Source organism: Elephas maximus, chromosome 12, assembly GCF_024166365.1.
Source record: "Elephas maximus indicus isolate mEleMax1 chromosome 12, mEleMax1 primary haplotype, whole genome shotgun sequence".
Classification (NCBI taxonomy): domain Eukaryota; kingdom Metazoa; phylum Chordata; class Mammalia; order Proboscidea; family Elephantidae; genus Elephas; species Elephas maximus.
The window spans coordinates 43,524,412-43,542,797 of NC_064830.1; the positions used below are offsets into that span (position 1 = coordinate 43,524,412).

At 38.3% G+C, this 18,386-nt stretch overlaps 1 protein-coding gene across 13 annotated transcripts in view; it reads right to left on the reverse strand.

Annotated features, from left to right (window-relative positions):
* The window catches only part of DTNB (dystrobrevin beta), a 422,608-nt gene that overhangs the window by 348,048 nt on the left and 56,174 nt on the right, over window positions 1-18,386 (reverse strand). For 12 of the 13 annotated variants that reach the window (XR_007519619.1, XM_049903708.1, XM_049903705.1 and 9 more), the window contains exon 2: window positions 345-412. Coding sequence is in view for 12 of the 13 variants with exons in the window: in XM_049903705.1 (XP_049759662.1) it covers window positions 345-412 (68 nt within the window). In the remaining variant the exon portion in view is untranslated. Of the gene's footprint in view, window positions 1-344; window positions 413-10,970; window positions 11,095-18,386 lie in introns of all 13 variants that reach the window. The other variant, XM_049903702.1, reaches the window with a different exon arrangement.

Sequence of the window (18,386 nt, forward strand, 5' to 3'; positions counted from 1 at the left end):
TATAATGTATTAATTTTTTTTTTTTAATTATTTATTTATTACCACCGGCAAGGTCCTGGTAACAATGGAGTTACAGCAAGAGGTGTAACTTGACTGGCAAGTATTAAATCACAGATATTCTAGGTAACATTTCCACCTTATTATTTATGACTTTGCATAAGAAATCAATTCAACCAAAATATGTGCTCTGGCTTGGGATTCTCCAACTCCACGATTATTTAACTTTTATTCCTCCCTTTCTAAAGCTTAAAACCTAAAATTTCTAACTGATTAAAGCTGTGGCGTGATCATAAAAAAACACTCCGGCATAAACAACAAGGGATCCAGAAGCACTCATGACTCACGCATTTCTATGAACAGCTGCCTCTTCTCTGCCATGGTCTTCCGCTTGTTCCCACTTTCCTCAATCATCCTAGAGACAAGCAAAGGTACAATAAACCACTGTACAACTGGACAATTCATCCAAGTGCTTATCATTCTCCTGTAAACAGATACAGGAAACCAGCTTGCATATGCATACATTAAGGCAGTATTAGTAATGCAGGGGAAGCAAGATACAGCAAAAGATAAACCACTGTCCCTATATTTGACAGCTTTTAAAACATTAAAAACTCAATATTTAAGTGTTCGAGTACACATGCTTCCTATGCCAAAAATATAGGGCTTTGTCTTATTTCCAGCTTTGATTATTTTCTCTGCGTAGTCCTGGATTTAGTTGGGACACAGTTTTCCATATCACTACTGTATTACATAGATAAACACGTTACTAAATATAACTTAGAAAAGAAATACGATGAAAGACTGCAACAAAGAATATATGAAAATCAGCTTATACATGAAAGATGTAAATAAAATCTTCTGTATTTATAGTAAACAGTATCAAACAAAAAAGTATTCATTCCCAAATTCGAAGCACTCCTAAATGTAACTTTTCTATTACAGGGTAACTAACAGCAGTTTACACTGACAAACAGTATATACCAGTCACTTTGTTGAACTCTTTAAAAGCATTTCTCATTTAATCCTCACAACAATCCTATGCGTCGACGTTATTATTATTATTCCCATTTTAAAGATTAGGAAACAGATACCGAGAAAAGAATACTAACTTGCTCTTAAGTGGCAAAATGAAAATCTAACCCTTTCATTAAACTTCTTATATAACTGCTGCTTGTAGGTGCATATTTTAAAATATGTCTAAGAAACTGCAACAAAACAGCCCATTACACGGACCCTAACTCATAACCATTGCCTTCGAGTCAATTCTGACTTACAGCAACCCTGTAGGACAGGGTAGAACTATTCATGCAAAATTCGTGACAAGGTTAGCTGAAGACTGCCTTTTTCTATGAAGAAAAAACATCTAGACAAACAGCAAAGCAAATAATTCCCTTAAGTAGATTAAACTGTTATAAACCATTCCCTACTAAATTAGAATCACAAATTAAATGATGACTACATGGATTACAAATTCATAAAAGCAAGTTGTCTGGTGAAATCTTAGTCATAATATACCTTAAAAATTTTTTTAATTGAAATATATTCCTTAACATTTCACAATTACCATTTTGATAATTAATACTAGTTCTTTCCTAAATTATTAAAATGTTGCCAAGCACATCAGCATACATGATTCCTGGTTATTTAACCATTTATCCCCAAGAGGAAAGAATTTTAAACAGAAATAAATTAGGCCAAAGAAAAAACAACCAGAAACAGCAAAAAGTAAATAAAACTTAGGTCTTAGGAAAAAAAACAGGAATTGGCACAAGAAGCCTGTAATTACAAACAAAAAAAAAAAAGATATTCGAAAGCTTGCTCCCTTCTCCCCAACTTTGGTCTCTTACTAGGCAATACAAATTTTAAATGTTAGATAAAACACGGAATGCTTTTTGGAATATATCTTACTTATATTTGTTTTCTATTTTTACTATTCCTTTTATTACTTTTTCTAAAGTAGGGTCCAAGAATCCCTGAAGATTCCTAAATTCTTCATGAAAAGTTCTGTTTTCATTTCTAGATTAATCATGAAAAACAATATAAACATATTCTGGATCATCTAGATGACCACCGTATTACAGTACTGCCATGTAATTTCAGCGCCCACATCTGCATGTGTGATTACTTGTGGCATTCGTGATAAGAGATCACCTAAAGCAGGAGTGTGCAAACTATAGAAAGTGGGCCAGATCTGCTCCCTACTGCTTTTGCGTTACAATGGCAGAGTTAAGTGATTGTGACAGAGACCATCTGGAGTGCAAAGCCTGAAATATTTACTCTCTGGCCTTTAAGAAAACTTTTGTCAACCAGACCCAAAGCAATCGTAATTAATATCACTGCACAAGTCTGTCTGCAATCAGGTTGCCATGTCCTCATGTCAAAATGACAACTATCCCACATGGCTTTAAGTTCCAGTTCCACGACTAGAAGTCTATCTTTGGGCAAGTGCTTTAGTTATGCTAAGATTCATTCCTCATTACTAAAATGGCATTAAAAAAGTACATAACCACTGATTTCACAAATACTTACTGAGCATCTCTTATGTACCAGGCCCAGCTAGAGATACTGAAATTATAGCAATGAATAACAAAGTCCCTATCTTCAGATAGCTTACATTCTCATGAGAGAATGAAATAATTCATTGATATAATTCCTGGCCTAGGAAAGCATAGGACCAATGGTCCCGTTATTACTACTACTACTACTGCACACGTATTCTATAAATCTAGTGGAAAGAATCTTCAGTTTGGTAATTAATGATGCTGTGACAGATGCCGTTTGATTGAATGTATCTTCTTTTAAGTAATTCCTTGGACCTCCTGAAACTAATAAAGTATGAAGTAGACACTTTAGACATTTAATAATCCAAACTGACAAAATAATGGTATCTTTACCTCATGTGGAGCCCTGATGGTGCAGTGGTTAAGAGCTATGGCTGCTAACCAAAAGGTCAGCAGTTCGAATCCACAAGGTGCTCCTTGGAAACCCTATGGGGCAATTCTACTCTGACTCACAGGGTCCCTATAAGTCAGAATTGACTTGAGGGCAACAGATCTGGTTTTTGGGTTTTTGGTTACCTCAAGCAGACAATTCTCACAAACCTCAAACAACACATAAACATATACGTTTTATAAAAATGCTTGAGTGACTAATCACACACTCATGAAAGAGAAGTTAAAATATTAAGTGTCACATAGAACTACCATGTGACCCAGCAATCCCAATCCTAGGTATATACCCAGAAGAAGTGAAAGCAGGATGCAAACAGAACCCTGTACGCCAGAGTTCACTGCTGCACTTTTCACAACAGACAAAACGTAGAAACAATAATCAATAGAAGAATGGATAAATAAAATGTGGTATATACATACAATGGAATATTACTCAGTCATAAGGAGAAACGAAGTCTTGATGCATGCCAGTATGTGGATGAACCTTGAAAATACTACGCTAAGCGAAATAAATGCACTGCAAAAGGACAAATACTGAATCGTCTCACTTGCATAAAATAAGCAAATATATAGAACACAAAAATTATTAATGATTACTAGGGGCGCAAGGAAGGGAGAAAGGAGGAATTTTTTGCTTAGGAGGGTAGTAAAATTTATGTTAAGGGTAGTTGGAAAAGAACAGTGAGAATGGCTACACAACTTAATGTAATCACTGTCATTAAATTAAAAAAAAAAAAACCACTGCTTTCATTAAATTATACATGCAGAAATTGCTGAGCTGGTGTATGCTTTGTTGTGTTTATTTTCACTACAATAAAAAAATATTAAGTGCCAGCAGAGAAACACAGAAGATTTAAAGAGGAATCAAGTGGAAATTTTAGAACTAAAATATACTAAATATACAATAATTGGGATGTGGGGGACTCACTGGTAGACTCAACAGTAGAATGAAGAAGACAGAAGAAAGATTCAGTAAACCTGAAGATAGATCAATAGAATGTATCCAATCTGAACAACAAAGTAAAAAATAAATTAAAAATAAATTAATAGAGCCTCAAGGACTTGGGAACAATAAGAAAATTCTAACATTCATCACGTCATCAGAATTCCAGAAAAAGAAAAAAGTGTGGTGCTAAAACATTATGTGAAGACACAAGGGCTAAAAACTCCAAGTTTAGTGAATGGCATTACACGCAGAAACTCAAGAAACTGGACCCCAAACACGTTAAAGCCAAAGAAATTCATGCTCAGACACATCATAGTCAAATTGTTGAAAACTAAAGACAAACTCTTAAAATAATCCAAAAAAAAGAAAGAAAATATTACCTATAAGGCAGGGATTGGCCAATTTTTTTCCTTAAAGGACCAAATAGTAAACATTTTAGGCATGTAGGCCATATGGTCTCTGTTGCAACTACTTAACACTTCCATTCTGTGAAAGTAGTCACAGGCAATATATAGGCAAATGGGCATGGCTTTGTTCCAATAAAACTTTTAGAACAACAAACAGGTGGTCAGCCTACCGGCCTCAGTTTGCCAACTCATGTTACAGGAGAACAATGATATGAATGACTGTAGGTTTCTCATCAGAACTATGGAGTGTAAAAGACAGTGCAGTAACATTATTAAAGTGCTGAAAGAAAAGACGGTCAACACAGAATTCTATTTCCAGAGTATATATCCTTCAGGAATTAAAAAAAAAAAAAAAAGAACTAAGAAAATTTGTAGCCAGCATACATACTCTAAAAAAACTGCTAAAGGAAGACCTTCAGAAAGATGGGAAATTATACCAGAAAGAAACCTAAAACATGAAGGATGAAGGAAGAGCAACAAACGGTATTAGAAGAAATAACACCAATTCTACATATTGTCTACCAGAAAATAGAAGAGAAATGAACACAAGACCAGTAATATCCTGATACTAAAACCAGACAAAGACAATACAAAACAAACAACTAAAAAAAAATCCTTCATGAACACACACACAAAAATCCCCAACAACAAAGTCCTCAACAAAATATTCGAAATCTTAATCTAGCACTACATAAAAAATCCCAGAATGGTCAGGGTTTATCCCAGGAATGCAAGGCCAATTCAATATGCAAAAACAATGTAATCACTCATATTAACAACGTAAATGAAAAAACACACGACTATGGAAACCCTGGTGGCATACTGGTTAAGAGCTATGGCTGCTAACCGAAAGGTCAGCAGTTCAAATCTACTAGGCCCTCCTGGGAAACCCTGTGGGGCAGTTCTACAATGTCCTATAGGGTCACTGAGAGTCAGAATCTACTCGATAGTAATGTGTTTTTTACATCATAAGCAGAAAAAGCATGTGATAAAATACAACATCCATTCGTGATGATAAGCTCTCAGCATACTGGGAATAAGAAAGAACTTTCTCAACCTGACAAAGGACATTTACAAAACACCTATAGCTAACATTACACTCAATAGTGAAAAACTGTGTGTTTCCCCTCCTCCTCAAGATTGGGATGAGGAAAGAATTTCTACTCTTATCACTCCTACTCAACATTACATGAGAAGTCTTAGCCAATGAAAAAAAGGCAAGAAAAGAAATAAAAAGGCATACATATTGGAAAGGAAGAAATAAAACTACCCCTATTTGCAGACAACATTATTGTCTATGTAGAAAGCCAAAGGAATTTACAAAAAAAAAAAAAAAAAGCTCTAGAACTAAAAAGTGAGTTTAACAAAGTCACAGGACACAAGGTTAACAAATAAAATTCAATCATATTTCTATATTCTAGTACTGTCCAAATGGAAACTGAATTTTTTTTTAATATCATTTACAACATATCTAACAAAAATGAAATACTTAGGTGTACCTCTAACGAAATACGTACAGGATCTGTATATTAAAACTACGAAACATTGATTAAAAAAAAAAAAAATACAAGAAGACCTAAATAAACAGAAAGACATACCTTCTAATCATAGTCTAAATAAATTAATTTCCAGCATAAAGTTTTATAGGTATTGACACTTTTAAATATTATATGGAAGGACAAAGGTACTAGAATAGCTAAAACAACTTTGAAAAAGAAGAATAAAACTGAAAGGATTATACTACTCAATTTTAAGAATCACTATAAAGCTATAGTAATCAAGACAACATGGTAAATGGCAAACGGACATACACACGAATGAAAGAGAATAGAGTCCATAAACACACAACAAATATAGCCATTTGATCTTTTTTTTAAGATGCAAAAGAAATTTAACAAAGAAAGAATAGTCTTGGCATTGGAACAACTGGTTACTCACGCCGCCAAAAAAAAAAAAAGCTTTAACCTACACCACACACATTATCCAAAATTAATTCAAAATGTATCATCAATGTAAATGTAAAGCTTTTAGAAAAAAACAAAGATAATCTTCATGACTTCGGGCATCACACTAAAAGCAAAAGCCATAAAACAGAAAACAATGATAAATTACACTTCACCAAAATTAAAAACATTTGTCCCATGAAAGACACAGATAAGAAATGGAAAGATGAGCTGCAGACTGGGGGAAAATATTTACAAATCATATATTTGACAAAGGGGACTTGTATACAGAAAATATATATAGTTAACATTTTAAAATTCTCAAAATCCAACAATAAGAAAATGATCCAATTTTTTAAAATTTCAAAATATTTGTTGAACAGGACTTTCACTAAAGCAGATACACAGATGGCAAATGAGCACAAGAGAAAAATGCTGCATGTCACTATTCATTAGAGAAATGCTCACAAGATACCACAACACACTTATTAGCATAGCTAAAAAATTTTTTCAGGAGGCGGAGTCAGTATGGCACTATAGACAGAAGCACCACACCATCCCTCCACAGGAACGACCCAAAATACTAAGTAAAACAGAGACAAACATCAATCCTGGAACCCAAAGAGTCAAATGAAGAGGTAAGGAACTCAACCAAGCACCACATGGAATAAGAAACTGACAGGGAACTGAGAGCACCAAGAGATAAGGAGTGGAGGGCCCATATCAGCTAACGCAGCATGGGTTCACAATCTTGGACTCCTATCAGAGATCGGGGGACAGGGAGTATGGGAAAGCAGCTTCACGGAGCTCCCAGCAGGAGACAGAGCACGTAGAAACCAACAATACACACTTCCTATCCTCTACTCTTCTTCCCCCTGCTCGGCCTCTGCCACTTCCCAGAAACGGCTGCTTGACCAGGGAAGCACCAACTCCATGCCACTTGGATTCAGCCTGCCCACACTGCTTGGCTCCTTCAGTGCCATTTCTTTGTTGCTGTTTTTGCACTAGTGTGAGACCAGAAGAACTAGACAGTGCCCGGCTACAACTGATGACTGCCCTGACAGGGAACACAACAGAGAAACCCTGAGGGAGCAGGAGAGCAGTGGGATGCAGACCCCAAATTCTCATAAAAACACCAGACTTAATGGTCTGACTGAGACTAGTAGAATCCTGGTGGTCATGGCCCCCAGACCTTCTGTCAGCCCAGGACAGGAACCACTCCCAAAGCCAACTCTTCAGACAGGGATTGGACTGGACAATGGGATAGAAAAAGATGCTAGTGAAGAGTGAGCTTCTTAGATTGGGTAGACACTTGAGACTATGTTGGCATCTCCTGTCTGGATGGGGGATGGGAGGGCAGAAGGGGTAGAAGCTGGCAGAATGGACACAGAAAGTGGAGGGAAGGAGTGGGCTGTCACATTAGGGGGAGAGCAATTAGGAGTATATAGCAAGGTGTATGTGAATTTTTTTATGAGAGACTGACTTGATTTGTAAACTTTCACTTAAAGCACAATAAAAAAAAATTTTTTAAAAGGTGGTTTAAATAAAAAAATATAAGAGATAACTGTTACGTTCAAATAAACGTTACACTTTTTAAAATTCCCCAAAATATGATGAGTTTCTTATTTTTAATAAAAATGCCTTCTTTCTTTACTCAGGCCCAGAGATTTTAATCACTTCCTCAAAAAACAAAACAACAAAAAATCACAAAACTAGAAAGTAGAAGAGTTAGAATTGAAAGTAAGGTTTATAAACCTATTTACGATCCCAGTTCATCTATTTTACCTCTGACGTGTAAATGCAGAAACAATCTAAAAGCCATCCAGTGACAAATATTTAAAAATGAGGAGGAGGTCCAGATGGTCGCATGAGCAGCTGCATGTTCCCATCCGCCTACAAAAACACCCCCCCCTCCCCGAAAAAAGCAGAAACTGGCAGAACTAACTTTGTCAGAACTCTGGGAACCAGTCGAAAAATTATAGAACTAAGCAAACACTGAATCAAGACAAAGGCAGCACCTAGCAGGAAAGCTAGCTTTGATTTTTTACTCGCCTGTGCCTGACCACTTTCCTGGCTCCTAAAGCAGCAGTAGCCCACATTCTTGGGACAGAGCCTGGTCTCTAGTTCTAGACAGAGTAGAGGAGACTTTACTTGTAAATTATTTTGTGTGTCTGTTCCAACCTGTCTGGGGCTGTCTGAGGAACGGAAGCAAGGCACTTGTCTTGGAGCTCCTGCAGAGTTATGGGGCACTGGGCAACACAGAAGGCTACAATTCCTGTAGCCACCTGGGGCTAAAGAATGTGATTAAGGCATACAATAGGTGCCTAAAGGCTAGAAAAAGAAGCCAGGAAGAGTATCTTTAGAAAATTAAGGCTTTCAAAAGCACCATGTATATGGAAATTGAGAAAGCTATACACATGCCCAGAGTAACACAAGTGGTCAGAAATTACCTGAGAAGACCCTAAACTTTCTCCTGGGTCTGATCCCTAGGTTCAGTACAAGGCTGGCTAACTGTTGAAGGAAGGGCCCAGCACAGAGTCAATTTGCAAAGACTGAGAGAGGTGTTTTGTTTTTGTTTTTTTAACTCTGGAATTCAAATAAATCTGTTAAAACACTAGTTGAATACAAGCTAAGAAACAGAGACTTCAGTATCCACGTATACCCTGGAAGGCAGTCACTGCAAAAATAGTTAAGGGCAATCACTAAACAAATAATGACCACAGGCTTTAACAACAACAACAAAAAAAAATTAAAAAAAGAAAAAAACAGCAAACCTTGGGCAAGGGAAAGGATCTGATTTCCAGAGCGACCATATTATAATATTCAAACGTCCTAGTTACTTTCACATACACATACACACACACACACACACACACACGATCACAAGTTATACAAAGAAATAAGAAGGATGGTCCAGTCAAAACACAGTAAGTGACAGAAATTGTCCTGTGGTAGCCCAGATAATGGAGGACAATGACGCTAAAGCAACAGTATTAAACATGCTGAAAGCACTCAAGGAAAATACAGACAATAAACTGAAGTAAATCAGGAAAAGGCTATATGAACAAATTGAAACTATCAATAAAGAGAAATAAATTATAAAAAGTAACTACACAGAAATACTGGAGCCAAAAAGTATGATAAGTGAGAGAAAACATTCATTGCCAGGGTTAAGCAGCAGATTTGAGCTGTCAGAAGAATCAGTGAACAAGAAGAGAGGACAACTGAAATTTTCGTGTCTGAGAAGGAAAAAAACAAAGAATGAAGAAAAGTGAAGAGAGTTGAAGGAACTTGTGGGATACCATCAAGCAAAACAACACACACATTATGGGAGTCCCAGGAGGAGAAGAGAAATAGCAAGGGGCAGAAAGAATATTTGAGGGAGTAATGGCCAAAAGCTTCTCAAATTTGACAAAAGGCACACATCTACACATCCAAGAAACACAATGAACTCCAAGTAGGATAAACCCAAAGAGATTCACACCAAGACAGAATATAATCACACATTCAAAAACTAAAGACAAGTAGAGAATTACGAAACGAGGAAGAGAGAGAGGAACTGTCACATACAAAGGATCCCCAATAAGATTAAGCACTGACTTTGACTTAAAAAATTATAGAGGACAGAAGGCAGTGGGATGACGTGTTTAGAGTGGTAAAAAAAAAAGGACCGTCAAGCAAGCTGGTATATTCAGCAAAACTCTACCTCAAAAATGAGGGTGAAATTAAGATATTCCCAGATAAACAAACATTGTGGGAGTTTGTAACCACTATATCTGTCCTAGACACACAAGAAATGCCAAAGGGAATTCTTCAGGTTGAAATAAAATGACACTACACAATAATTCAAAGTCACATGATGAAATAAAGATCTTCAGTAAAGGTAACTTCGTGGACAAGTCAAGAAACAGTTTTACGGTATTTTTGGTTTATAACTCTACTTGTTATGTCCTATATGATTTAATGCAGCTCTGATGGCACAATAGTTAAGAGCTCTGCTACTAACCAAAAGGTCGGCAGTTCAAATTCACCAGTTGCTCCTTGGAAACCCTATGGTGGCAGTTCTACTCTGTCATATAAGGTAACTATAAGTGAGAATCAACTTGACAGCAAAGGGTTTGGTTTTGGTGTTTGGTTATATGATTTAATACACAAATGCATAAAAATAATTATTTAGGTTATTGGGCACATAATATATAAAGATGTAATTTGTTACAACAACATAAAGGGAGAAGGTGTAGAGAAGGTGTAGAGAAACAGCATTTTTGGCATGTTCTTAAAGTTCAGTTGGTATCAACTTAAACCAAAAAAAAAAAAAAAAAAATCTGTCACCGCTGAGTCAATTCCAACTCACAGTGACCCAACAGGACAGAGTAGAACTGGCCCACAGGGCTTCCAAAGACCAGCTAGTGAATTAGAAATACCAACCTTTTTGTTAGCTGCCGAGCTCTTAGCAGCTGTACCACCAGGGCTCCGAATTTAAAACAGACTGTTACAAATAAATTTAGGACAATAAATGTATTCCAACAGGGTGGAGTCAAGATGTCAGAATAGACAGATGTTTCCGGCAAGCCCTCTGTGCAACAAAGACCCGAAAAAACAAGTGAAACGAGTATACTTATGACAAGCTACGAGCGCTGAGCATAAAAGGCAAGCTGAGAAAACAAACAGGAGGGGAAGGGGGAGGAAGAGACCATTCAGAAGCAGAGAGGAGTTACCGGACCTGAATCGCAGGGAGCCCTCAGGCACGATTCCAGGAGCAGCAGCGGCGGGCTGGTACCAGTGTTCGGCTGCAGTTCCTTCAGGGAAAAGCAGCCAGCCACACACCATACTCACACCCCTGGAACCTGAGATGGACAGCACTCTCAGCAAAAGCTAAGTACTTGCGTATATTTTACCATGCCCCCCCCCCAAAAGCTGGCTTCAGCAGCTGAATTCCCTGGGCCTGATAAGTCGGAATTGACTCGACGGCACTGAGATTGGTTTTTTGGTTTGGACCTAGGCCCTGTTGAGCACCTACAGCCATCCTCCCAACCTTGAAGAGGGTAAAAATTTGCAATTGGGGGAAAAGATAATTTGCCAGCTTCACTAACCAGGGGAGCTCAGGACAGAAACGGCTCCTACCAGGCAAAAACTCTCCCTGTACTCTGAGCACCTTTCCCTTCTTCATGGACCTGTGTGGGCCTATTTCAGGAGAATAGGCCCTTGCAGGCAGACTCCAACAGCTTTAGCTGTGCAGTGGAGAGGTGGGTGTTTGATGTTGACATTGCTTTGCCTATTACACAGGGTTCTCACCTACCTACATCAGGGGCCTAAGGACTGGATGCTCCACACAGGTCACCCAGCCACCCGCAACAGGCGTCCAGGGATAACTGGTACCTCCCAGTCCTTACAACCAAAAACACTTGGTACCCATGACCCGTCTGCAGAGCCCATCCACCTGCATGCTCTAGGAGAGACGTGCTTTCCTGAGAGACACTCAGGAGTCGGTTCTTAGCCCCCTACCTTTTCACACTGTGACCCCCTGCTACAATCAGATACCAGTACATATACCAATCACGCCGTCCCTCTAAGACTGTAGGACAGAGCATGTACCACACACTTTATGATCAGATACCTGGACACCTAAGCTGAATTCATACAAGAAAACTGAATGGACTCCCAGACTGCCAGACCGGATAACACCTCTAGCCATATGGGGACAGAACATCAGAGCTCCAAAAGAGAAAATAATCAAGCTAGCTCGCTCAAGCAACCCATTTGGGTATATCAAAACAAAAAGAAACCAAGAAGCTACGACACAGTAACCAAGCATAAACTAATACAATAACTTATACATGGCTCAGAGACAACAGTCAATATTAAGTCACATAAAGAAACAGACCATGATCACCTCAACAGGCTCTCAAAACAAAGAATCCAGGGATCTTCTAGATGACAGTGTATCCCTGGAATTACCAGAGACAGAATACGAAAGATTAATATACAGAATCCTTCAAGATATAAGGAAGGAAATGAGGCAATACGCAGAACAAGCCAAGGAAAACACGGATAAAACAATTGAAAAAATTAGAAAGATTATTCAGGAACATAATGAAGAATTTAATAAGCTGGAAAAATCCATAGACAGACAGCAATGAGTAATTCAGAAGATTAACAATAAAGTTACAGAAGTATGCAACACAATAGAAAGTCAGAGGGGCAAAACAGACCAAGTAGAAGCCAGGATTTCTGAACTTGAAGATAAATCACTTGGCACTAATATATCTAAAGAAAAATCATATAAAAGAATTTTTAAAAAGGAAGAAACCTTAATCATATGGGACTCTATCAAGAGAAATAACCTATTAGTGATTCAAGTACCAGAACAGGGAGGGATAACAGAATACACAGAGAGAATTATTGAAGATTTCTTGGCAGAAAATTTCCCTGATATAGTGAAGATGAGAAGATATCTATGCAAGATGGGCATTGAACTCCACGTAAGGTACATGTTAAAACAAAGTCACCAAGACATATTATAAAAAAACTTGCCAAAACAAAAGATAAAGAGAGAATTTTAAATGCAGCTAGGGTAAACGTTTCACAGAACAAGGGGATACTGACTGGTTTAAAGTCAGGAAAGGTGTGCATCAGGGTTGTATTCTTTCACCATACCTATTTAATCTGTATGCTGAGCAAACACTACGAGAAGTTAGACGATAGGAAGAAGAACGGGGCATCAGGACTGAAGGAATACTCACTAACAACCTGCGTTATGCAGATGACACAACCTTGCTTCCTGAAACTGAAGAGGACTTGAAGCACTTACTAATGAAGATCAAAGACCACACCCTTCAGTATAATTGCACCTTAACATAAAGAAAACAAAAATCCTCACAACTGGACCAATGAGCAACATCATGATAAACGGAGAAAAGACTGAAGTTGTCAAGGATTTCATTTTATTTGGATCCACAATCAACAGCCATGGAAGCAGCAGTCAAGAAATCAAAAGATGCATCACATTGGGTAAATCTGCTGCAAAGGACCTCTTCAAAGTGTTGAAGAGCAAAGATGTCACCCTGAAGACTAAGGTGCGCCTGACCCAAGCCATGGTATTTTCAATCGCATCCATATGCATGTGAAAGCTGGGCAATGAATAAGGAAGACCGAAGAACCGTTGACGCCTTTGAATTGTGGTGTTGGAGAAGAATATTGAATATACCATGACTGCCAAAAGAACAAACAAATCTGTCTTGGAAGCAATGCGGCCAGAATGCTCCTTAAAGGCAAGGATGGCAAGACCGTGTCTTACATACTTTGGACGAGTTGTCAGGAGGGATCAGTCCCTGGAGAAGGACATCATGCTTGTCAGAGTACAGGGTCAGCGGAAAAGAGGAAGGCCCTCAACAAGGTAGACTGACACAGTGGCTGCAACGATGAGCTCAGGCATAACAACAATTGTGAGTATGGCTCAGGACCGGGTACTGTTTCGTTCTGTTGTACATCGGGTTGCTATGAGTCAGAACCATCTCGATGGCACCTAACAACAACAACAAGGGGTAAACAAAAAGTTCCTACAAAGGAAAGTCAATAAGAATAAGCTCGGACCACTCAGCATAAACCATGCAGGCAAGAAGGTAATGGGATGACTTATTTAAAAAATTGAAGGAAAAAAATTGTCAGCCAAGAATCATATATCCAGCAAAGCTGTCTCTTAAATATGAAGGTGAAATTAGGATATTTCCAGATAAACAGATATTTAGGGAATTCATAAAAACCAAACCAAAGCTACAAGAAACACTAAAGGGAGTTCTTTGGTTAGAAAATCAATAATATCAGTATCAACCCAAGACTAGAACACTGGGCAGAGCAATCTGAAGTCAACCCAGACAGGGAAATCAAAAAAAAAAAAAAAAAAAAAGCAAGATTTTAAAAAAAAAAAAAGCTCAAAACAGGGTAACACTCGTGTTATTATACAAAAGAAGACAATATTAAAATAATAAAGAGGGACTAAGAAATGTAATCACAGATCTTCCATATGCAGAGGAACAAACGGTGACACAAAAAAATAAAACAGGATTAAATTTAGAAAAATAGGGGTAACTAATAAGGTAACCACAAAGGAGACAAACTCTCCTACTCATCAAAATAAAATACAAGAAAAAAAATAGAGACTCAGCAGAAACAAAATCAACAACAAACAATATGAGGAAAGGACAACATATAAAGATAATCTATGCAGCACAAAAATTAAGTGGGAAAAAGAAACAGCCAACAACGCAAAAAAAAAGACATGAAAATGACAGCACTAAATTCACACCTATCCATAATAACGCTGAATGTAAATGCACGAATGCACCAAAAAAAGAGACAGAGAGTGGCAGAATGGATTAAAAATCAAGATCCGTCTATACGCTGCCTACAAGAGACATACCTTAGATTTAGAAACACAAACTAAAACTCAAAGGATGGAAAAGAATATATCAAACAAACATCAATCAAAAAAGAAACGGAGTGGCAATATTAATTTCTGACAAAATAGACTTTAAAGTTAAATCCATCAGAAAGGATAAGGAAGGACACTATATAATGATTAAAAGGACAATATATCCAGAAGATAGAATCATATCAAATATTTATGCACCCAATGACAGGGCTGTAAGATACATAAAACAAACTCTATTAGCATTCAAAAGTGAGATAGACAGCTCCACAATATTAGTAGGAGACGTCAACACACCACTCTCGGTGAAAGACAGGACATCCGCAAAGAAGCTCAGTAAAGATACAGAAGATCTAAATGCTACAATCAACCACCTTGACCTCACAGACATATACAGAACAGTCCCTCCAACAGCAACCAAGTATACTTTCTTTACTAATGCATATGGAACATTCTCAAGAATAGACCACATATTAGGTCATAAAGCAATCCTGAGCAGAATCCAAAACACTGAAATATTCCAAAGCATCTTCTCTGACCATAAGGACAAAAAAGTGGAAATCAGTAACAGATAAAGCAGGAAAAAGAAATCAAACACTTGGAAACTGAACAATACCCTGCTCAAAAAAGACTGGATTATAGAAGACATTAAGGATGGAATAAAGAAATTCATAGAATCCAACGAGAATGAAAACACTTCCTATCAGAACCTTTGGGACACAGAAAAAGCGGTGCTCAGAGGTCAATTTGTACCAATAATTGCGCACATCCAAAAAGAAGAAAGTGCCATAATGACAGGATTATCCCTATTAGTTGAACAAATAGAAAGAGAGCAACAAAAGAAACCCACAGCCACCATAAGTAAACAAATAATAAAAATTAGAGCAGAACTAAATGAAATAGAAAAGAGAAAAACAACTGAAAGAATTCACAAGACCAAAAGCTTGTTCTTTGAAAAAAATCAACAAAATTGATAAACCACTGGCCAAACTGACAAAGAAAAACAGGACAGGAAGCAAATAACCTGAATAAGAAATGAGATGGGCGATATTATGACAGACCCAACAGAAATTAGAAGAATCATATCAGATTATTATAAAAAATGTACTCTAACAAATCTGAAAACCTAGAAAAAAATGGATGAATTCCTAGAAACACACTACCTACCTAAACTAACACACACAGAGGCAGAACAACTAAATAGACTGATAACAAAAAAACTGATTGAAAATGTAATTAAAAAAACTCCCCACAGAATGTGGGGAGGTGGAGCCAAGATGGCGTAATAGCCAGACGCTTCCTTCATACAACAAAGACCCGAAAAAACAAGTGAAACGAGTATATTTGTGACAAGCTGGGAGCCCTGAGCATCAAAGGCAAGTTTAGACAACAAACTGAGGGGCAGGAGCAGGAAGAGGCCATTCAGAAGTGGAGAGGAGTTACCGGACCTGAATCGCAGGGAGCCCTCAGGCACCATTCCCAGAGCGGCAGCAGCAGCAACAGGCTGGTCCTAGCATTCCGCTCAATTTCTTCAGGGAGAAGCAGCCAGCCACACAGCCTGCTCAAACCTCTGGAACCTGAGGAGAACGGTGCTCTTGGCAAAAGCTAAGTACTTGCGTGTATTTTACCGCGCCCTCCCCCCCACCCCCGGGCTGGCATCAGCGGCTGAATCCCTGGGCCTAAGATAGACGCTGGTGAGCACCTAGAGCCATTCTCCCGGACCTGGGGCAGGAAAAAATTTGCAACTGGGGGGAAAAGATAATTTGCTAGCTCCATTAACCGGGGGAGCTCAGGACAGAAGCAGCTCCTAGCCAGGCATAAACCGTCTGTGGACCTTGAGCACCTTTCCCTTCTGCACGGACCTGTGTGGGCCTATTTCAGGAGAATAGGCCCTTGTTGGCAGACTCCAGCCATTTCAGCTATGTGGTGGAGAGGTGGGTGTTTGACATTTGACATCTCTTTGCCTATTAAACAAGGTCCTCACCTACCCACATCAGGGACCTAAGGACTGGTAGCTCCACTCAGGTCACACAGCCACCCACGACAGGCATCCAAAGATAACTGGTACCTCCCAGTCCTCACAACCAAAAACTTTTGGCGTCCACAGTCCCTCTGAAGAACCCACCCACCAGCAGGCTCTAGGGAACAGAGACGCGTTTTCCCCAGAGACACTTGGGGGTCAATTCTCAGCCTCCTGCCTTGTTCAGAGCGTGACCACCTACTGCAATCAGATACCGGTATATATGCCAATTGCCCCTGCCCCTCTAAGACTGTAGGACAGAGTCTGTACCACACACTTCATATCTGCTACCTGAAAACCTGAGCTGAATGTATACAAGGAAACTGAATGGACTCCTACACTGATATACCTGATAACAGCTCCAGCCAGCTGGGGACAGGACACCAGAGCTCCAAAGGCGAAAATAATCAAGCTAGCTCGCTCAAGCAACCCACAGGGGTATACCAAAACAAAAGAAAGCAAGAAGCTACGACACAGTAAGCAAGCATAAACTAATACAATAACTTATAGATGGCTCGGAGACAACAGTCAATATTAAGTCACATAAAGAAACAGACCATGAGCACCTCAACAGGCTCTCAAAACAAAGAATCCAGACATCTTCTAGATGAAAGTACATTCCTGGAATTATCAGATGCAGAATACAAAAGTTGAATATACAGAACCCTTCAAGACATCAGGAAGGAAATGAGGCAATACGGAGAACAAGCCAAGGAACACACAGATAAAGCAACTGAAGAAGTTAGAAACACTATTCAGGAACATAATGAAAAGTTTAATAAGCTGGAAAAATCCATAGACAGCAATCAGAAATTCAGAAGATTAACAATACAATTACAGAATTATATAACTGGGTAGAAAGTCAGAGGAACAGAATTGAGCAAGCAGAAGCTAGAATTTCTGAACTTGAAGATAAATCACTTGTCACTAATATATTTGAAGAAAAATCTGATAAAAGAATTTTTAAAAAATGAAGAAACCTTAAAAATGATGTGGGAGTCTATCAAGAAAAATAACCTACGAGTGATTGCAGTACCTGAACAGGGAGGGATAAAAGAAAATACAGAGAAAACTGTTGAAGATTTGTTGGTAGAAAACTTCCCTGATATTGTGAAAGATGAGAAGGTATCTATCCAAGATGCTCATCGAACTCCACGTAAGGTAGATGTGAAAAGAAAGTCACCAAGACATATTATAATCAAGCTTGTCAAAACCAAAGATAAAGAGAGAATTATAAGAGCAGCGAGGGATAAATGAAAAGTCACCTACAAAGGAGAGCCAATAAGAATAAGCCCGGACTACTCGGCAGAAACCATGCAGGCAAGAAGGCAATGGGAAGACATATTTAAGAAACTGAAGGAAAAAAACTGTCTGCCAAGAACCATATATCGATCAAACCTGTCTCTTAAATATGAAGTTGAAATTAAGACATTTCCAGAAAAACACCAGTTGAGGGAATTCGTAAAAACCAAACCAAAACTAAAAGAAATACTGAAGGGAGTTCTTTGGTTAGAAAATCAATAATATCAGGTATCAACCCTAGAACACTGGGCAGAGCAACCTGAAGTCAACCCAGACAGGGAAATCCAAAAAAACAAGACTAAAAAAAAAAAATCCCAAAACAGGGCAACAGCGATGTTATTATATAAAAGAAGACAACATTAAAATAATAAAGAGGGACTAAGAAATGT